At 53.9% G+C, this 19647-nt stretch overlaps 1 protein-coding gene across 3 annotated transcripts in view; it reads left to right on the top strand.

The window, feature by feature from the left end:
- The first annotated feature begins 394 nt into the window (after window positions 1-394).
- NCF2 (neutrophil cytosolic factor 2) overlaps window positions 395-19647 on the top strand; it is a 28522-nt gene continuing 9269 nt past the window's right edge. The window contains exons 1-10 of one of the 3 annotated variants that reach the window (XM_021682783.1): window positions 395-745; window positions 1473-1555; window positions 8159-8267; window positions 12416-12550; window positions 13203-13310; window positions 14420-14479; window positions 15782-15825; window positions 17268-17409; window positions 17640-17708; window positions 18682-18757. In XM_021682783.1, coding sequence (XP_021538458.1) covers window positions 572-745; window positions 1473-1555; window positions 8159-8267; window positions 12416-12550; window positions 13203-13310; window positions 14420-14479; window positions 15782-15825; window positions 17268-17409; window positions 17640-17708; window positions 18682-18757 — 1000 coding nt within the window. In that variant the 5' untranslated portion in view covers window positions 395-571. The remainder of the gene's footprint in view (window positions 746-1472; window positions 1556-8158; window positions 8268-12415; window positions 12551-13202; window positions 13311-14419; window positions 14480-15781; window positions 15826-17267; window positions 17410-17639; window positions 17709-18681; window positions 18758-19647) is intronic. The other 2 variants (XM_044915930.1, XM_044915931.1) reach the window with 2 other exon arrangements.

Here is a 19647-nt window from a genome sequence, read left to right as displayed (position 1 = left end):
ACCTCCAGATTAAAAAAACAATTCCATCCAGATAGTCTATGAGGTAATGAGAAAGTGAGCAGGGAATTCATGTAAGACTGGAAAGAACTAGCCTCTCCTCCAACACCATCACTTAATGAGGGTGTGGAAATGGAGGCCCAAGAAGGCGCATCCACCTGCTGAGACCTGAGGGGCAGAGACCTGACCAAAAGCTGCCCCGAAGCGGGGGGTGGGGTGGGGTGGAAGTCAGAGGACAGCTGGGTGACAGAGCAGAAACGTTTTGGGGAAGTGACCCATCCAGGCAGCATCTGATGTACTTCCTCCTCCCACACTCTGCCCCCCAGCTGCCCGCCCTCTCTGTCTCTTTCCTTTTCTCTCTCACGGTAGGGTTGTGCGTCAGTTGCCAAAAGGTGGGGACATTTCCTGAGCCTTTGCAACACTGAGAAGTTATCTTAAGGGAAGTTGGACCCCACTCTGAGCACTACGCTTGGAAAGTGCAGGCCCAGCTGGGCACCGCCCTGCCGAGGGAGACACCTGCTCGCCCTCCCCCTGGGTCCTGGCAGCCTCCCGGCCCCCAAGCGTGCGCCTGACCATGTCCCTGGCCGAGGCCATCAGCCTCTGGAATGAAGGGGTGCTGGCAGCCGACAAGAAGGACTGGAAGGAAGCCCTGGATGCCTTCACTGCGGTCCAGGACCCCCACTCCAGGATTTGCTTCAACATCGGCTGCATGCACACAATCCTGGAAAACATGCCTGAGGCGGAGAAGGTGAGTGGAGGTGCCTTTCCCTGGAGCCTCCTCCTCTATGCTTTGGTCATTAGTGGGTCTCCACCCAGGCTGTGCTTTAGAAACCTCTCCCGAGCATTCAAAGAACAAAGGTTGCCCAGGCCCCACCCCCAGGGATCCTGATTGAATCGGCTTGGGGAGGGGCCTGAGCAGCCCTCAGTTTTTACAAGCTCCCCAGGTGGTTCTGGGGCCACTGGCTGGGAACCATGTGCTCTTTTCTTCTCCATCTATTCAATTCAAATCATTCTGGAATCGTTCTTTAGCACCTTTATGAAGACTCCCCTCGTTATGCTTTCTTCTCTGAACTCCTGCTGGCTACAGGATCTCCATCTCACTGCTGCACACCTATTGGAAAGCCCCTTTTTTGGGGCGCCTGGGTGGCTCAGTCGTTAAGTGTCTGCCTTCAGCTCAGGTCATGGTCCCAGGGTCTTGGGATCGAGCCCCGCATCGGGCTCCCTGCTCCGCAACGCTAACGACTGAGCCACCCAGGCACCCCTAGCATTTTAATTGTTTTTCTGTTTCCGGTCAGTAATCTTGAAAGACAGATACTAACACCTCCCTCTTACAGAGGCGCCTGACCTCTAAGGCTCTTGTCACCTTCAAGACACCGACCCTTCTCATACCCCTTCTTGCCTCTCCCTCTGGGCTCATCTCGCCTTCCTCACTGCCTGGCTCCTGGACCACGTCTGGACCCTTCTTCTCTCCACAGGCCTTCACTAAAAGCATTAACCGAGACAAGCATTTGGCGGTGGCCTACTTCCAAAGAGGGATGCTCTATTACCACATGGAGAAGTAAGCGGTCCAGCCTTGAGCAAGCCGGGGAAGTTTGCAGAGAAGTCCGGAATGGGGTCTTGCTGCTGCTAGGCTTGGTGTTTGTGAACTATCTTTCCAGCTTCTGTTGGGAAGTGTGACTGACCTTCCTGGGTGGGGGTGGGTTATGCAATAAGTCAGCACGAGGCAGAAGCCCTCCCCAGGGAAGGAGGGAGGGAAGGCAGACCTGCCACCCAGTTAGAAATTAGCAGGGTCATAGCACACAGGGAGCCTACGGAACCACCACAGGTCTTCCCTTCAGCTGGTGTGGCGCCCCCCCCAGCATCCCTGAGGGGTCATAGCTTGGGCAGTGCCGGTTGTCAACATTTTGGCCATCAAGGGAACACCCGTGAGGGTCTTCTGCTGGGAGGGAGGGAGCTATCACACTATGAGGATTAGCAGGAAACCACATCAAGACCGTCCTTCATTCCTACAGGATGTGTTTTCAAAAGGCTGCTTTAATCCATTCGGTGAAATATAATTTAGCCACCAGAATGAGACTACAACTTATTAACATTCTAGGTATGAGGATATACCAATCCAGATAAATAAGTGGCATATGTATTAATATGGAAAAAAGTTCATAGCAGATGTTAAATTTAAAACACAGATTTCAAAACTGTGTGTATAACACAATCCCATTTCTGTTTCACAGATTGGCCTGGAAGGCCACAGGCCAAAACGTTGCCAGTAGTTCTTTCCGGGTGGTGATGTTATAGGGATTTCAATTGTCCTCCATCAGCCGATCTGTATTTTCTGGTGTGTTTACAGTCAACATGAAATCATTAGTAAAAAAAAAAACAAAGAAATAGAAAATGAAAGTTAATCTCAATTCCCACTCCTCACCCCTCCCCCAGAATACCCCCAAAAAGAGACATACAAATAACAAAGGAAAAATATTCTAAGCATTGATTTAAAATGCCTTAGGGGATGGCAAACTTCCCTTTGTAGAAATGGTTCCATTAGTGGGCACAAGTTCTAGGGAAGGAGAATTTGGCTCAGCCTAAAGAAAAACTTTCAAACAGTGAAAATGGTGGTGGGGGCATGGTGTGGGTGGCGTGGTGTGTGTGTGTGTGTGAGAGAGAGAGAGAGAGAACATGAGCAGCAGGTGAGGCGGGGCGTTGATGGGGCAGAGGGGAGATGGCAGAGAACATCCGCACACTGGGGAGGGACAGGACTCTCATCCTGTGCAATCCTGAGAGGCTTGGATCCCAGGGTCTAGTCAGAAACAGCCTGGAAAGCTGCTGAGCTCAGCTGTTGCTAGGGAGAACGACAAGAAGCTCAGAGGACTTGCAGGATGTAGATGCAATCACCTGAATGAGGAAGGGCAGGAGTGAAGTCTTCCCAGAGAAAACCCACAGACACAGAGGCTATCTAGGGAGAGAAAGCCAGGGATGGAGGAAAGCTATATACAAGCATTTACCTTTTGATGGCGTCCTGCCTCTCTCTCCCTTCTTAACATTAGTCTCCTTCTCCTTCCCCCTTCCCTCATCCTTACATTCTCCAGATGGATGGAATATGCCGGGAGGCCTGAGCACCAATCCTCCAGCTGATCTTAAACCTCAAAAGACAAGCTCTAAGGTCATCCTTTAGTTAGCTCTAACAGCCTGTGATGAGGGGAGAAACTGACGAAGAGGGAACGCTCCCAGAAGACATTTCTACACAAAAATGCCCACAAATCCCAGAACCTGAAAGGCTCAGATTTTGAGTGAAGCAGACAGATCTTAGAAAGATCTAGGAATGAGACCTAGGATTCAATTGGATTGTGGTTGATAATAGTTAAATCTGAGAGAAAAATCTACCGAAGCTCATCTTCAACTCAGCAACTGTCTATTGAGGGAATAATATAAATGAGGCACCATTCTCGACTCTGAACTGCCTCTTTGTCTCTTGCTCATCCATACGCATTTGTGTCCCCATCTCCCAAGGCTCTGCTCTTTCTTTTCCCCTTTAGTCACAACAGCAGTGGTTGGGTTTTTGGGGGGTTTTTTTCAGACTTATTTTATTTATTTGAGAGAGAGGAAGAGTGAGCACGTGTGAAAGAAGGGGAGGGGCAGAGGGAGAGAGAGGATCTCAAGCAGACTTCCCACTGAATGCAGAGCTCGACTCGGGGCTCGATCCCAGGACCCTGAGATCATGACCTGAGCCAAAATCAAGAGAGGAGTCAGATACTTCACGGACTGAGCCATCCAGGCGCCCCAGCAGTGGTGGTTTAATGGCAAAATGTATGGGCTGTCCTTCCAGAAGAGCACACACACGCACATACATCCTTCTACATACAATTTCAGGGGGTTCAGTGTCCACTGAAAATCCATACGTGAGCCCTGAGGGATCTCACCCTCTCCCATAGCATTGACCCCCACGTGTAGCCAGCCAGCTGCTATATCTCTCCCTGGGATCAACCCAGAATGTCTCTTTTCCCAAACCTTGTCAAGTTGACCTCTCATATTCTTAAATCCACCCATTTTTCTCCACCAGCCCTGTCCTGGTCGAGACCCTCCTTTTCACCAGCACTATTGAAATCACTTCCAAACTGCTTTTCCAGCCCCCAGTCTTACCTTATTCCAGAGTGATCTTCTTTAAAAAAATAATAAATGTGATCCGCTTAAGAACTTCCAGTGGATCCCAGGACTATAGGATAAAGTTCCCTGGGCTGTTCCTATGTGGTCCAGCAGCTGACTACCCGCTCAGTCATCTCCCATGCATTTGCCCTAGGGCGGCAACCACTCTCTTCTGTGCCTTTTAAAATAATACGTCTACTCTGTGACAGGTGTTGGCTTACATATTTGTCTCCTTGACTACTCTGTTTCTTTAGAGAAGAAATCTTTACTTATTCACTCTTATATTTCTGTGTCTAATCTAGTAGTTAATAAATGCTTATTGAATTAATTAAACAAATTAAACAAAAACAAGCAAAATACACCCTCTACTTTAAGGAACTTACAAATTAAAAGGGGGAAACAGGTCATGAATGCTAGGAACTATCGTGCAAGGCAGAAAAGGGCAAGTGCTAGGAGAAATTATTTTGAAATAAGTGCCGTGGGGACGTAGGAAGATTACTTCTTAATGAGGGGGCTAGGAATCCCTCCGGATCGCGATGGGGCTTGTTTAGGGTGATGATGTGATGCGTGCTTTTCCTCTCAGTTTCCCCCCCGCTTTCACGTGTTGTTGTGCGGCCCTCCCGTCATTGTGAAGTTCCACAGCACAAAGTCTGTGTGCATTTCTGAGAAGGCAGGTGGGGCCTCAGTGCTGACTAAGACGGACTCTCACCTGTCTGACCCAGCCTTGTCCTTTGGAAGGGGAAGGGAGCTCTACGTGGTGGCGGTTCCGATTCTGGGCCTTAGGAGTCTTAGGGCCAGGATAGGAACGGCGAACCGTTTAGACGGACCTGGCCCACCGAGGCAACACAGCAAAGCCTCTCTCTGCTGTCTTTGCAACAGCAAAGGCCTGAGCCCCAGGCCCGTCTTGGAGGCGTCTGACATTTTGACTTCCTTCAGCTTGCTAGAAGTCTCTAGTGTCCTGGACACAGGCTCGTGCACGGCAGGATTCTGGACTGCGGGGGCACTGGTAGGGCAGGAACAATCCGGAACAGCAGTGGTTACTGAGAAACCTCTACAGGGAGTACTGCAAAGATGGGGATTATACACCCTCTGGGGCTCAGAACCCCAACCTGGAGGAATGGGAGCTCTGGGTCCAGGGCAGCCAGGGGCCCCAGGAGGTGTGTGTGTGGCGGGGAGTGTCACGGGGGCGGGGGGCACGGTATGTGAAGAAAGCACTCCCACCCCCGCCCAGCAGAACCCGGCAGGAAGCTGCCAGCATCCCGGCCTCCTAGGGGACTCTGTGGGCTCCAAATGGCACCGCAGAGAACTTTCAGAGAAGGGCTGGAGGGTGGCGGGGGCTGCCGCTGCGCGGCCCACCCGCACACCCGGCTGAATGCGACTTGGGAATCTCACACTGAGCTTATTCAGAGCCTGTACAATGGGGAGCAGAGCTGTGTGTCAAAGCCGATGCCCCGGGGGTACAGCTCCAGGTAAACAAGGGAGGGGGCAGAAGGCGGTCAGGGCAATGCTTTAAATCAGACATTTAGCAGGGGCCCCCCCACCCCGTTTCTTAACACAAAGTGAGCACTTTGAATAATTCGTCAACTCTTTCTCTCTCCCTCCCAGGGGTCCAGATCTTTAGAACCTGATGGAGGGGAAAATTCTGAGGATTTTGTTGGGCTGGCTCATTACCAGGTAGACACAGTCAGTGTTACTTCATAGCTAAAATTCACCTGCTCGGCCAGCTGGCCAGGGAGGAGGTCACATGTGAGGGTGAATGCTGACCGTGCTCCGAGCTTGGCCTCTGGGGACCTTCGGCTACCTCCCGGGCAGGCGGTGGAACACAGTGGAAATCGCATCTGCCCGAGGAACGGGACGCCTGCGTTTCCGTCTGCCCGTCCTTCTGGGCTCTGTGAACTGGAGCCAGTCACCCAATCTCCCAGCTTAGAAAGGAGAAACGGGGATGCCTACTCTCTCCCCCTTCTCGGCAGTGTCTGTAAGCGCAGGTAAATGACTTGACGTGTTTCTTGCTCCTTAAGGAGTGGCCCGCATGCTCTTAACAGGTTCTACAATCAGCTGTCTTAACAACAAGGACGTGGTTAGAGAAAGCCACTCTCCTGTTTCAGATCCAGCCTGTCTTCTTCCATCCCTGCTAAAGCAACTGACTTCACAGCAATAATGACAGAATAGCTAGGTTCTGCCCCAGCCGCCCTGGGCACGCGTTCTCAGGACGGTCAGGCCAGCCCACCCTGCTGGTCAGCCCGTTGAGATCGCGCTTCCAGCTGCGACGACCATGGGGTTTTATCTCTGGATAATACCTAATTCACTGTAGGGTGTTATGCACGTAATAAATGATTGGTGTATGAATTTAGTTGCCAGAATTTTAGAGCTAAAATAATAATAATAATAGTAAATTACTGTGTGTGCCAAGCACGGTCCTGAGCACCTGGACGCTTTGTCTCACTTAGTTCTTACAGCCCCGGGAGGCACAGGCTACCATTTACTCTCTAGTTGTAAAGATGAAGAAACAGACTCAGACAAATTCAGTAACTTTCTCTCTGTCACCAGATCGGACGTGGCAGAGCTAGGACTCAGGTCCAGGGGTTTTGACTCCAGAAATTAGATCTGGGACTACATACTAGCGACTGCCTCCTATTATCGGCTCCTCGAACGCGATACGCTCCTGTTATTGACATGGAACCTGAGGCCAGGAAAGTACTTTGCCAGGGTCTCCCGGTGAAGAGCAGAGCTGGTGGATCTGGTCCCCTTCCCTCGGCCCCCTGTCCTGGGGTGCAGGCGTGCACCGCCAGCCCGTGTCCAAATTCCAGGCTTGCCTCCAAGAGAAGCTGCATGCGGCAGCTCTAGGTCAGCCAGTGGCCTCGGCACCTTCGTTTCTGTGGCCCAGGGGGAACCACGGCCAGACAGCGAAATTTGTTCCTGCTGTGCCAGGGAGCTGAGGAGGTGGGGGCGGCTTGATTTTCGAGTGTCCCAACCCCTGCAGCCCAGCAGCGGCTCCCTCCCGCCAGGGCCTCTGTGGAGGTCAAGGGCGGGCCCAGGAGACCTGGCCCAGGTGCTGCCCGCATCCCGGTGGGCACGACTGACGTGGCCGGCCCCATGTGTGTCACGAAGCCAGCGACAGCAGCCCTGCACACCTTGCCCTAGCCGGCACAATGCCAATCCAACAAAGCAAAAGGGCAGTGCCAGGAGCAGTGTTAGAGATGCCATCTGGCTTAATTGGTGGTTTCTTTCTTCTGTTTTGCAAAGTGTGTGCAGAGGGAGGGCGGGGGAGGAGGCGAAGAAGACCATGAAACCAAGAGCTGAGTTGGACTCAAAAGAAGCCAAAGGAGGGGCGCCTGGGTGGCTCAGTGGCTTAAGCTTCGGCTCAGGTCATGATCCTGGAGTCCCAGGATCGAGTCCCACATTGGGCTCCCTGCTCAGCAGGGAATCTGCTTCTCCCTCTGACCCTGCCCCCTCTCATGCTTTCTGCCTCTCATTCTTTCTCTCTCAAATAAATAAATAAAATCTTAAAAAAAAAAAGAAAAAGAAAAAGAAGAAGCCGAAAGAGAAAGCTCCGGGAAGGAGGGTGCCGTCCTCGGCTCTGGAAGGGTTCCCCAGAGCTGGGTCAGGCTAGCCTGGCCTGACGGTGGGGAGCAAGGAGTGAGCAGTGCTCCAAATCGCTCCCCAGGGTCTTGGGGGCGGCAGGTGCTGGCTCTGCTGGGAGCTCTCAGGAGAGGACGAGGGCTCTACTCGGAAGTGAAGTCAGAAAGGTTGGAGTTGGATGCTGTCCATAGAAAGTACCCATGATGGCCTGAGTCTGGGGGGGGAACCCCAGGGGTGCTGGGATACACACCCCCCGCCCAGGGTGCCGCTCACACGGAGTACAATAGAGTACTGGGGCTCAGCCTTGGCAAAGAGCCAGAGCAGGCCAAAAGGGATCAGAAGGCTTCTTGTCTCAGTAAGACAGGTCAGGGAAGGGAAGCACATTCTATCCCACGTTTGCGCCTCTCTGCCCTGGCCTGTGGTCTCATCGCCCTCTGTCCTGCAGATATGATGCAGCTATTAAAGACCTTAAAGAGGCCTTGACTCAGCTTCGAGGGAACCAGCTGATAGACTACAAGATCCTGGGGCTACAGTTCAAGCTGTTTGCCTGTGAGGTAAGGAGGAAGGGCCCAGCCCCGGGCGGGAGCGCGCGGAGGCTGAGCGGACAGCTGACCGTTCGGATGCACAACGATCTGCTGACACCTCTGGGAGCTTGGAAAAGGCTCCTGTGCCTCAGGACTCAGAGTTCCCCTTAAGAAAAGACTCAGATCAATAACTACGGGCTCATTCCAGAGTCTCCAGTTCCTGGGACCTGCATTTTATTAATGTAGGGCACAAAGGACCGCTTGGAAATGAGCCTGCTGGGCCCTCTGAAGGGAGGCTAGACCCGACTGTGCTGGCCTGTGAAAGTATTCATAATGATTTGCATAATTCCAGTTGACAAGCTCTTTGCTCAGCATTATACTAACAAATCCAAAATCATGGGTTCACCATCCATGCCAGACCCGCAGTAGCCCTGCTCAGTTCCTGAGTTACAGACCACGCTCTTTGTTATTCATGGCTTCGTGTGCTTGGTTGATACCCAAAGAAAGAGTGAGGATAATTTGGCACCAATCTGTCCTCCCTAGCTCAAAGAACAGCTCAAAGCACACATTTAGGGAAGGTTTCCATAGAAGGATAACTGACTTTCTCTATTACCAAAAGGAAGAAACATGACCGGCGCTGACTTCACAGGCCTGTGGGCTTTTTCCAACCAACACTCCCCATCCCCCCTCCTAAACTCCAAATATACACCACTAGCTTGAAAAATGAAAAGCCCTGCAAATATCATGGATCTTTATTTAGAAGAATTGCTGATAAAAAGGTCCCCTTGCTTTAGTTTCTCAGGCAGGAGACAGCCAAGCGTTCCCAGGGTTGCTCAGGGCTAATAATAGAGTCCACCGCTGCCCAGGCCCCTGGGGACAAGGGCCCCCATCCACCCTGCAGCAGGCTAGCAACTTGCTTCATTTCCCACTGTCCGGGAAATGAGGCTCTGGGAATTTCAGGGGACTGGTTGACATTTGGCCAGCTTCTAGAGAGAGGTTTCTCGACCGTACCGCTACCGACATGCTGGGCCAGATAACTTGTTGGTGTAGGGGATTGTTCTATGCACCCCAGATGCCCGTAGCACCCCCCAGCCACATGACAACCTATAATATTTCCAGACATTGCCAGTCACCCCCACCCCCGCAGTGAGAACCACTTACACAGACTAAAGGGTTGTGGGGACCAAGTAGCTCTAGAAAAAGGATCATAAAACATTGGCATCCAAGCAGAATCCCATGGGAGAAATTTCCCCTATGGTTGGAGTTGAACTGACCCGGGGACAGGAAATACTGGCTTTCTGGGCCTCTCTGCAGGTGAAGCTGGGGTTTTCACGGTCTAAGGCCATTACTCCCCATGAGACTCTCAGTCATTTTCCTACATATAACGCCACCCCTCCTTCCCACCAGGGTACAACCCTGGCCTCTGAGAAATCACACCGTCCTTTTTGAAGAGTCTTAGGCTTTTCCAGTCTTGGAGTCACAAAAGCCTGTTGTGGGGAAAGGTCTTAAGAGAAGGGAGCAGAGAACCCAATAAGAATGTTTAAGGACCTGAGTTCTCCTTCCTTCCTGCGCACGTGGCCAGGGCTGGGCCGGGCCGACCAAGCATGCACGCAAAAGGCTCAGAAACAGCCTGGGAAGGGAATCTAGACCTCTGCTTCTGGGCTTGCTCCCATGCCATCACCCAGCACCAGCCACTAACTCACTCCATGGAAACACAGTCCTGCCACACGTCTGTACTTGCCTTGATAAACTGTTCTTTTTATCTGGCTGGGGCCCTGAACCAAATTGCGGATGTAGGTGGCAGACTATTGTAATAGAGGAGAAGTGTATCGGTTATCCATTGTTGAATACCAAATTACTCTAAAATGCAGTGGCTTAAAATAATACCATTTATTATCTCACATATTCTGGGGTCAGGAATCCAAAAGTGGCTTAGCTGGGGGGTTCTGGCTCACAGGCTCTCAAGGGCTTGCACTCAAGATGTCGGCCAGGGCTGCCATCATCTGAAAGCTTGACTGGGGCTGGGGAGTCTACTTCTAAGATGATTTATGGGTCTGGCAAGGTAGTGTTACTTGTTGGCCGGAGGCTTCCATTCTTTGCCACATGAAGGTCTCCATAATACTGTCTGAGTCTTGTCAGGACATGGCAGCTGGCTTCCCCAGAGAATATAATGATCCAAAAAAAAGTAATATGGACGACCAAGGTGTTTTATAACTTAGCCTCAAATGCCACGGCCCCTCATTTCCATAACATCCTATTGGCTATCCATGTCAGCTCCATTGGATGTGGGAGGGAACAGGGGGGTGAGGGCCAAGAAGTGAGAATCACTGTGGGCCATCTTGGAAGCCAGCTGCCACAACAGCAGAGACTTTAGAATCAGGCAGACAGGGATCAAATCCCAGCCAAACACTTAGCAGTTGTGTGATCCTAGGTGAGTTATATGTCATTTCTGAGCCTCAGACTCCTCATCATCTGTAAAGAAGGGCTGAGGACTTACCTCACACACACTCTTTAATAACTCTGTGTATTTTATGATGTCAGGCAGCAGAGGTCCAGGGGTCCACAAGACAAGGTGTCAGCACCCAGAAGCTCACGGTCACGGGTAATGTGAGGTGGTGAGGTCAGAACAAGAGAATTGCAATGGAAACACCATGGAAGCACAGAAGTGAGGCCTCAGATCACCTGGTGGGGGTGGGGGTTAGAGATCATGCAGATAAAGTGACCCATAATAGGTGGTCAGTGGGCGGCCTCGGTGAGGACGAGGATGAGGAAGACAACGAGAATGACAGTGACACCCCCTCCAACAGGCAGCACCGATTTCCAGGAGCACACCGTCCTTCATAGTTTTAGCCTTTAGATTATAAACACAAAGCATCCCCAGATGGCTTTCTTCTGCAAAAGTCTGCCCTGAAACCATGCAGGCGGCCCTTGGGGGATGAAAGCCCTTCTTTGCTCAGCCGCCCAGCAAGCCCCAACACAGTACGGCAAGTAGCAGTCGTGGTAGCAGTAAATAAGTGTTGAATACCCACCCTGTGCCGAGCAAACCCCAACTTGGTGCTTGATATGAATTATCTCATTTATTTCTTAGAACAATCTGGAAGCAGGCAACGGTTCCTGCCACCATTTTACAGTGAAGCTGAGGCCACCTATTAGGGGTCCCCGTGCCCTTCACCCCTGCACTGCACAGCCTCCACTGGGGAGAGAAGGCCAACAACCCCCTTCCCTACTAGGCCTCAGCTGACCAACTGTATCTCTTCTCTGAGGTTCTGGAGAAGCAGCCCCACGCGCCCGGGGTATCAGGCTGTGAGTCCTATAACTTACATCTGAGAAAAGCTTGCAGCAGCTCCTGGCTGTTCAGCTCATCCTCCGCACAGGGTGCTGGGGCCCCTGCACTGTCGTGAGAAAGAAGGAAAGTAAACCCTTTTCGTTGGCTGTCATCCTGATCTTCTTCTGCTCGCCATTGCCTTCCCATCTCTGCTTGAGAATCTTTTTACTTCATTTAGTCACGTCGTTTTCTTGTGTGTGTGTGTCTTTTTTATCTTGCCGATGCATCCAAAAGATTATTTGATTCTCTGAATACGTTGTAAGGCATAATGATAAAGCAGACGCTCATGAACCTACCACCCAACTCGAGACCTGGGAAATCGTGATTCTTGACGAATGGGCTGTTCTCGCTTGTCCCCGGGGAAGCGCTGGCCTGGGTTTGTGCCGAGTCCCTTTCTAGCTTCACTGCACCTCGGCCCGCAGAGTTTCCTCCTGTTACCACAGTCTCGTTACCTGTAACCACACTCCAGGCAGGGTTCTGCTGTGGCTGCTGGTGCAGGCTGAGGCGTCTGGAACCTTCTCTCCCCCCACCCTGCACCTGTCCGGTCTTTCAGCCGAGGCTCGGTGGCAGTCAACACAAGAGTTTTGGTCCCCTCCTGACCTATTCGGTTGTTGAAAGAATAACGCACACGATGTTGGATTTCTGCATCACGTGATGTTTTCCTAACACCGTCCGTGTGCTGGGCATAACTTGGTAGCGCGATTGATGGTGTTACATTTGAGATCTGCCCGGGAAAGCTGAGGAAGGGAGGGATGTCAGCGGGCAACGTTCCAGGAGCAGACAGGTGAGCTCTTCCCTGGTGCCTAGATCTGGAGCAGCCTCAAGTTTTGTGCTGTGGCCTGTGCTTTTCTAGGTGTTATATAATGTTGCTTTCATGTATGCCAAGAAGGAGGAGTGGAAACAGGCAGAAGAACACTTAGCTTTGGCTATGAGCATGAAGTCTGAGCCGAGACATACTAAAATTGACAAAGCCATGGAATGTGTTTGGGTAAGTGCCCTAATGACGTGGGGCGGCCAGAGGGTCCCCACTGGAGTTCTCTTTGTTTCGGTGGATTGAGAAACGGTGGACGTGGTGCTTGTACTTTCTCCGAGCTCTGGGTAACACCGATCCTGGGGTATAGTTCCACGTTCGGATCTTGAGTCTGACAGTGCTGAGTCCGGGGGCCTCTGCGGTGGCGCTGGGGGGGGTGCGGGGAGCAGGAGACTGGAGGCTGGATCCCAGCACGGGTGGCGGGGGAGGGGGCAGAGGCTGTGCCTGCTTGCCCACCTCAGAGTCCTCGCCGCCAGCCCCAGGGTGGCACCATCACGGGCCTTGCTTGGACCCCGGCCACCTCGTGGTCATGGTGTAACCTGTGCTGAGTGCCTGCCCCGCCCGAGCCACGTGGAGAGGGGGAGGGGCAGCCCCCTAGGGAATAACAGGGACAGATGTCCACACAGCCCCAGGGTAAGGCGATATTGAAACCAAGTGTTCCCACCTTAGACCCTCGGAAATAATCACAAGTGCAGTCTTTGCACATGTAGAAACCTGCTTTTGTGAGGTCATCTCAGTGAACCTTTGCATCCATTCAGAGAGGGAGGCGGGACGCGCATCATGACCCCTGTTTTGCAGATAAGAAAACGCCGTGCCCTCTGTGTTACAGAAACAGAAGCTGTATGAGCCAGTGGTGATCCCTGTGGGCAGGCTGTTTCGGCCAAACGAGAGGCAAGTGGCTCAGCTGGCCAAGAAGGATTACCTGGGCAAGGCGACAGTAAGTAGCTCCTTCAGCTTCCCCGGAGGCTCCTATGGTGTGGGCCCTGTGCGGACCAGGGTGGGGACCAACTCCTGGGATGGGACCACCGCCCCCCCCTTGCGGTCCTGCCCTGGGATGGCAGCCTGGGACTGTTGGCACCGAGGAGCCCTTGCTGAGGGGTGGGCAAACGCTCCTAGCTTCTTGTGTCTGGCTCCTCTCGCTCCTCCCTTCCTGCCTGACCCTGGGTGAGAGCCACGGGGTTAGTCGCGGATGCTGAGCCAGTGGGGAGAAAGCACAGCTACGGGGCACTCAGTAAATGGGGAAAAAACATGTTAGAGAAACGGACGGGCACAGCATTCTCCTGGCCTGCTGCTCTTTCTAGCCCCACTGCCACAGCCCTCTGATTAGACTCCTTTGTAAACTGGACTCCTTTAAATCCAGGTCTTAAGTCCTCTCGGGGATGATCCAGCATGAGCCCGCAGCCCCTTTCCAAAACTGCCCTTGACTTTGACACATCCGTAGGGCTAACGCTGCCCACTGACTGGGTGGCTGGCAGAACAGCAGAGTTCAAGAGCTGTGGGCAGGCTGGGGTTTTCCCCTGGGAAACACCCCAAAGCCCATCAGCGGATGAGTTGGATAAACACGTGATGTAGCCATACAGTGACATGACCACAAAAAGCAATAAAGTACGGGGGCGCCTTGGTGGCTCGGACCGTTAAACGTCTGACTCTTGATTTCAGCTCAGGTCCTGATCTCAGGGGTGTGAGATCGAGCCCCGTGTCGGGCTCTGCACTGGGCATGGAGGTGGAGCCTGCTTAGGATTCTCTCTCTCTCTCTCTCCCTCTGCCCCTACCCCCATCTGTCTTCCTCTCTAAAAAAAAAAAGGGACAAAAAGAGAGAGAGCCTGCCAGGTTAGCAGCAGGGCTGGGCAGGTACTGGTTTCTTGAGTTCCTGGAACTTCTAACCCGGAGGCTCAGCAATCCATCCCTCAGCCACTGTCCACCTCTGGGACGCGCTCCTGTCAGAATGGATCCAGGGTGCGAGGAAGGGGGGGATCGTGGGGAAGGCCAGGAAGCATGGGGAAGGAGGACCGGCAGAGCCCTCACACGCTCCCTCCTCCCTTTCAGGTGGTGGCATCTGTGGTGGATCAGGACAGTTTCTCGGGGTTTGCCCCTCTGCAGCCACAGGTGAGGCAGTCCTGTCCTCCTCCCCGGAGCCAGGTCTCCAGAGCTCTCTGGAATCATCCAGCTGGGGAGAGTATTTGTGCTGAGCTGCCTCATTTTAAGGGCTCCTTCAGCTGACCTCTCGGGGCTGCTGACGGTGTCTGCCTGGCCATTCTGGGTCAAAGGTTCCACGACTGTTGGGAGAAAAACGCAGTTTTAGGCTTAACCTCCAGTTCCCAGAAACCAACCCTCCTGCTTCCCCCAAAATGCCAGTCTTCATTCCTCTGCTTCTGTTGACGGACGGTCTCTCCTGAAGCCTGGCCTAGTCTCTCAGGAACCTGGAACACAAGCTATGGAAGGCGTTTGGATGAGGCCTCCGTGGGGCCTGCCCACGTGCAGGGGATCCCCTTGGGAACACGATGGGTGCCCCCAGTGAGCCATTGCTCTGCCCGGCCTGGGCTCAGAGAGACGCTTCCAGGCAGACTGGGTGACAGTAGGTCTAGAAACGTGAAGCCATTTCCCTCCTTGTGAGGGGAAGAAGGTAAGCCAGGCTGAGGAAAATCCGAGCACCGTTGCGCACGCGCTGGCCGTGCTGGCGAGGGGCTTGTGAGCGTGGCACCTCCAGGCTGCCCAGAGCAGCGCCCACAGCCCCCCACGGGCAGTGACGGCCGCTAGCCCAGAATGGGACCGACGGCGGGCTCTGGAGGGTGAGGGGAGTCAAGGAGGATCGAGAGATTCAGGATCCTTTGCTTTGTGTCTTCACGATGAAGCTGAAGAAAACCCTTGGGGAGGACCCCCCCCCCCCCGGGGCCTCAGAGCAGCCGGAGACTCCAAAAGGCGGAAGCAGCCCAGATCAGTGGACTCCATGACATTCCGTGTAGAGCAGGGAACACACTGAAAGGAGATTTCTGCCTGGTCAGGGGACGTTGAGTGGGTTTTAAATACCCACAAGTGTCACGTGATACAGCAGACATTAATTATAGAACAGAGCTTTTGGAAACTGTCCTAGGAAAGGGACAGTGCTCCAGGTCAAAAGCACCCTCGTGATGCCATGTGGCTCTGTGACAGCGAAAATTCTCCGGACACCAGGACTGGCTCAAGATGAATTGCTGTGCCAGGGACACCTGACCCCGGGGAGCTGGTGGGAGGGGTTATTTTCCAGCAGGTAGTCAGGGTGCGAGGTGCCCTCTCCCTCGACGACGACAACGTTCCCGTGGAGCTTGACAGGCATCCTTTGATTTTCGGGTCTGGGAGAAGCTCACATTACCATTAACATTCTGTTCTCTCCCCCACTCCTTCCCTTCATTCCTCCCCAATGTTCAATAGGCCGCTGAACCTCCACCCAGACCCAAAACCCCGGAGATCTTCAGGTAAGTTCGATTTCGGGCAGGATGCAGAATATCCGAGCTCCAAGCCTGAACTACGGCAATAATGGGGGTGAAGAAGATGAAGCTGGGGTCAGGGGCTGAGTCCGGGGGAATGTAGCCTCGTGGGTGGGCTCTCCCTGTTTTCAAGGTTAGAGTGGAGTGATGGAGGGGAGATGGGAGTCTTGACTATGGGAGGATTGATCACCGGGGTCCCCAGGTCGCCGTGCACAGCCACCCACACATGGTGGTCACCTCTGAAGGGCGGCGCTGTCCGTGGAACATCGCCCCTCTGACCAGAGGCTGGAGCACAGTTTCGCCCTGACTGTAGCCTCTTCAGAAGAGGGGGAGGCCAGAGCTTTCTGGAGCCGCGTGAGCAAAGTGGGAAGCTAGACGGTGTGTCCTTTCCCGAGGGGGCCTTTTTCACTCCCTCTGGACACATGGTCTCTGGAGAAGTGAGAGGAACAAGTCAAGCAAAGGAAGCCATTCTTATAGAAGATGGGAAGCCAGGAATGACACAACATGCAGCTTTCTTAAGAATTTCTGCTAAGCAAGGAAGCAAGCCCGGATCCCCCACCCAATACAGAAGGTTTTTTTTTTTTAAATGAAAAAAGTACCACAGCAACTATAAAAATGAGGGGGCTGATGAGCTCATTGCTAACTCTGCTTGCTGGAGGAGTCTGTCTCCCCCACGCAAATAGCCCGTTGTTTGGAAACAGAGAGCAGGGCTGAGGGGAAGGGGACAGAGCCGGGGTGAGAGGGAGCTGCCCGCCCCCCCCCCCCCCCCCCCCCCCCCCCCGCCAGAGAGGTGCCTCAGGCAGCCCCGAAGCCAGCCCTGAAGCCACACATTCCAAGGAGGCACAGACAGCACGCCAGAGCCTCCAAGGGCAAAGTAGGTCTGGAGGAAACAGTAAAGGGACAATGACATGTCCCACAGCTGGCTGGCCTCAGGACCCCTTTACACATCCCCCCACTCCCCACAGCTGGACTCCGGCTGCACGCCCACCCCCAGGTGACTTGGCCCCCCGCCGCCCCACCCCCCCTTCCCAGCCCTGAGAAGCTGGCTCTCCCCCCTCCACCCTGTGTGTTCCCCTTGCCACACGAGCCTGATGCCCCCACCCCCACCCCAGCCCAGACTTGAGAGCTGGCCCCGCACAGCCAGGAAGCTTCCTCCTGAGAGGGGAAGCGAGGGCTGGAGGGCACGGCCTGGGTGTCTCGTGTGCTTCTGTCTTTCCTTCCTGTCCCGCGGCCTGCGTGGTTATGGAGCATGTTCACACGCAGCTTCCTGCCTGGTTTCGCTCAGGTCCCCGAGGCAGCTAGACGCCAAGCTGGAGGGTGCTGGAGCAGGTCTCCTGGCCCCAGGGCCACCGTCGCTTGTCCCGCGGTGCCACGGGCGGGACGCGGTCCAGGCCAGAGAGAGGTCGGACTCTCGCGTATATCCCCTGCAGGGCTCTGGAAGGGGAAGCTCACCGTGTGCTGTTTGGGTTTGTGCCTGAGACGCCAGAGGAGCTGCAGGTCATGCCAGGGAACATCGTCTTTGTCTTGAAGAAGGGCAACGATAACTGGGCAACAGTCTTATTCAACGGGCAGGTATTCAGAGGACCAGGCGGTGGGGGTTTCGGCCATGGGATCCTGGCAGCAAATGGCAAAGCTTTCTGAGGAGCAGCACCTGCTGCCTCATTCGCAGACCAGCTGCCCCCCTTCGTCTGTGCGGCCATCCCTCCCCCACGTCCCTGGGCCATTGGGTGGTAGGGGTCCGCCGGGGCCTGATGAGCGCAACTCTGTCTTTGCCTTTCCGATCCCGTGATGCTGCGCCGCAGAAGGGGCTCGTTCCCTGCAACTACCTTGAGCCGGTGGAGCTGCGGATCCAAGCTCAGCAGCAGCCCCAGGTAACGTAGTGCCGAGGCCTGACCCCTTCCCGCCCTCCTCTGTCCCACCACAGACAGGCCTCTCCGTAGAGGGGGGGAAGGGCTGTGTGGAAAAGGTGCGGGAGGGACACTAGTCCTGAGTCCACCTGGGGTTGGCACCAGCCGCCCAGAGCCAAAGTGAACCTGGGGAGGAAGGAGAGCCCCCAGATGTGCAGAGTGGAGGCGTCCGAGGGACCTGTTGGGCCCACCTACCCCATCTCTCTGATTCCCCCTGGTCAGGGGTGACTTGGGACCCAAAGCCTGAAGTATAGGAAGGTTAGGTCTTCCCGGAAATGTCCTCTTCACCTAGAAGAACAGTCAGTGTGTTGGCTGGTGACGTGCCATTAACAAAGAGAAGTCCGCTTTAGAGCCTGGAATCAGAGTAGGCCTTACCCGCCGCGGCCCCGTCCTCACTCCTCGGAGGCCGGCCCTTCTGCCAGTGGTCTTTGTTGGACCCGAGCTGCCGTGCAGAGGACTGGCGGCGTCTGACCTGTCTCTCCGGACCCTGGGCAACCAGCTGTCCTCGGGGGGCTTGGCCCTCCCTGCTCCGAGTTGCTCTACCCAGATGACTTGAAATGTTTTAAATGCCATACCAATGAGAGGTGGGCTTTTTCCTTTGAAGGGGCAAGATGTGGAGTGAGAGGGTGAGCTGAGACAAGACTCAGCGTCCTCCCTCAGCTCCAGCAGACTTCCAATGTGGCTAAAAGGGGTGGTTAGGCAGCAAGGGCCTTTTAGGTGGGGCTTAGGGTTCTTGTTTCTACTGTGATTTGTTCCCACCAGGCCAACCCTGCCTCCCCTTTAACCAGCACTTTCCTTAGTCTCCCCTGAATGTTGCCACCACTCCAACTTTTAGGAAGCCAATTTCCCCTGGCTCCTTTCCATGGGGCCCCCCTCCCCCACTCTTACTTAAAAACTTTGTCTGAATGAAGGCTCTCACCATCTCTGTCACCTCCAGGAGGAAGCCTCCCCAGAGTCTGATATCCCAGCTCCTCCCAGTTCCAGTGCTCCTGGAAGGCCCCAGTTGCCACCCGGTTGGTGTCCCTGGAACAACACCCTTGGCCTGGGTGCAGGAAAGCTCCCGGCTGCTTCCTCACAGAGCGTTGCTCTCCCAGCTTTCTAGGAGATTCTGGTTTCTTCTCCTCCCAGCATGCCGCTCAGCTTATGAGCCCACAGCCCCAAGGCCCCTCTCTCTTGCACCACCCACCCACCCAAAACATAGGAAATAGATGCTCTTTCTCCCTACCTACTCCAGAACACCCACGGGGCGTGGGTAAATGTAGCTGGTTTCTGGGGGGGCAGTGAGTGTTCCAACTCAAGTAGTCACCAGACCCCTCCATCATGAGGTACGGAAACCATGTCCCGGGAGGAAAGGTTGAAGTCATTGCACACGTTTACCTCAGAGGGGGACAGAGTGGCTCTTTTCAAATGTCCAAGGAGCTCTATCTGGAAATGAAACTGCTCTGCAGAGCCCCGAGGGATAGACCACAAACCGAGGGCAGATGTCAAAGGACATTCTCCTGATGTCTGGAGAGGGTTGCCTTGGGAAGTAAGGGGTTTTGGGTCACGAATGCAGTTTAAGCTGATTCTGGATAAGTGCTCGGTAGAGATGCATTGAAGAGGTGGTTTGTCCAGATCCTAGATCCATGATTGTTAGGCTTCCCAGATCACCAGAACCCTTTGGGATGCTCCCCACACTTCCATTTTTATTTTGAAAACTGTCAAACCTACAGATTGAAAGTTGAAACCGTAGTACAATAAATGCCAGAATACCTGTCACCTAAATTCACCAACTGTTAACATTTTGTACCAAGGACTTGCCCTGCTCCCCCTCCCTCCCCTCTGAGCCACTTGAAAGGAAGTTACAGATTCATGACCCTTTGCCCTACACTTGAGCATTATCTCCTATTCTCCCGCATAACCA

This window comes from Neomonachus schauinslandi, chromosome 6 (assembly GCF_002201575.2).
Source record: "Neomonachus schauinslandi chromosome 6, ASM220157v2, whole genome shotgun sequence".
In the NCBI taxonomy this organism is placed as follows: Eukaryota; Metazoa; Chordata; class Mammalia; order Carnivora; family Phocidae; genus Neomonachus; species Neomonachus schauinslandi.
The sequence above is the reverse complement of the archived record's forward strand: the minus strand, read 5'-3'. Positions and strand labels throughout refer to the sequence as shown.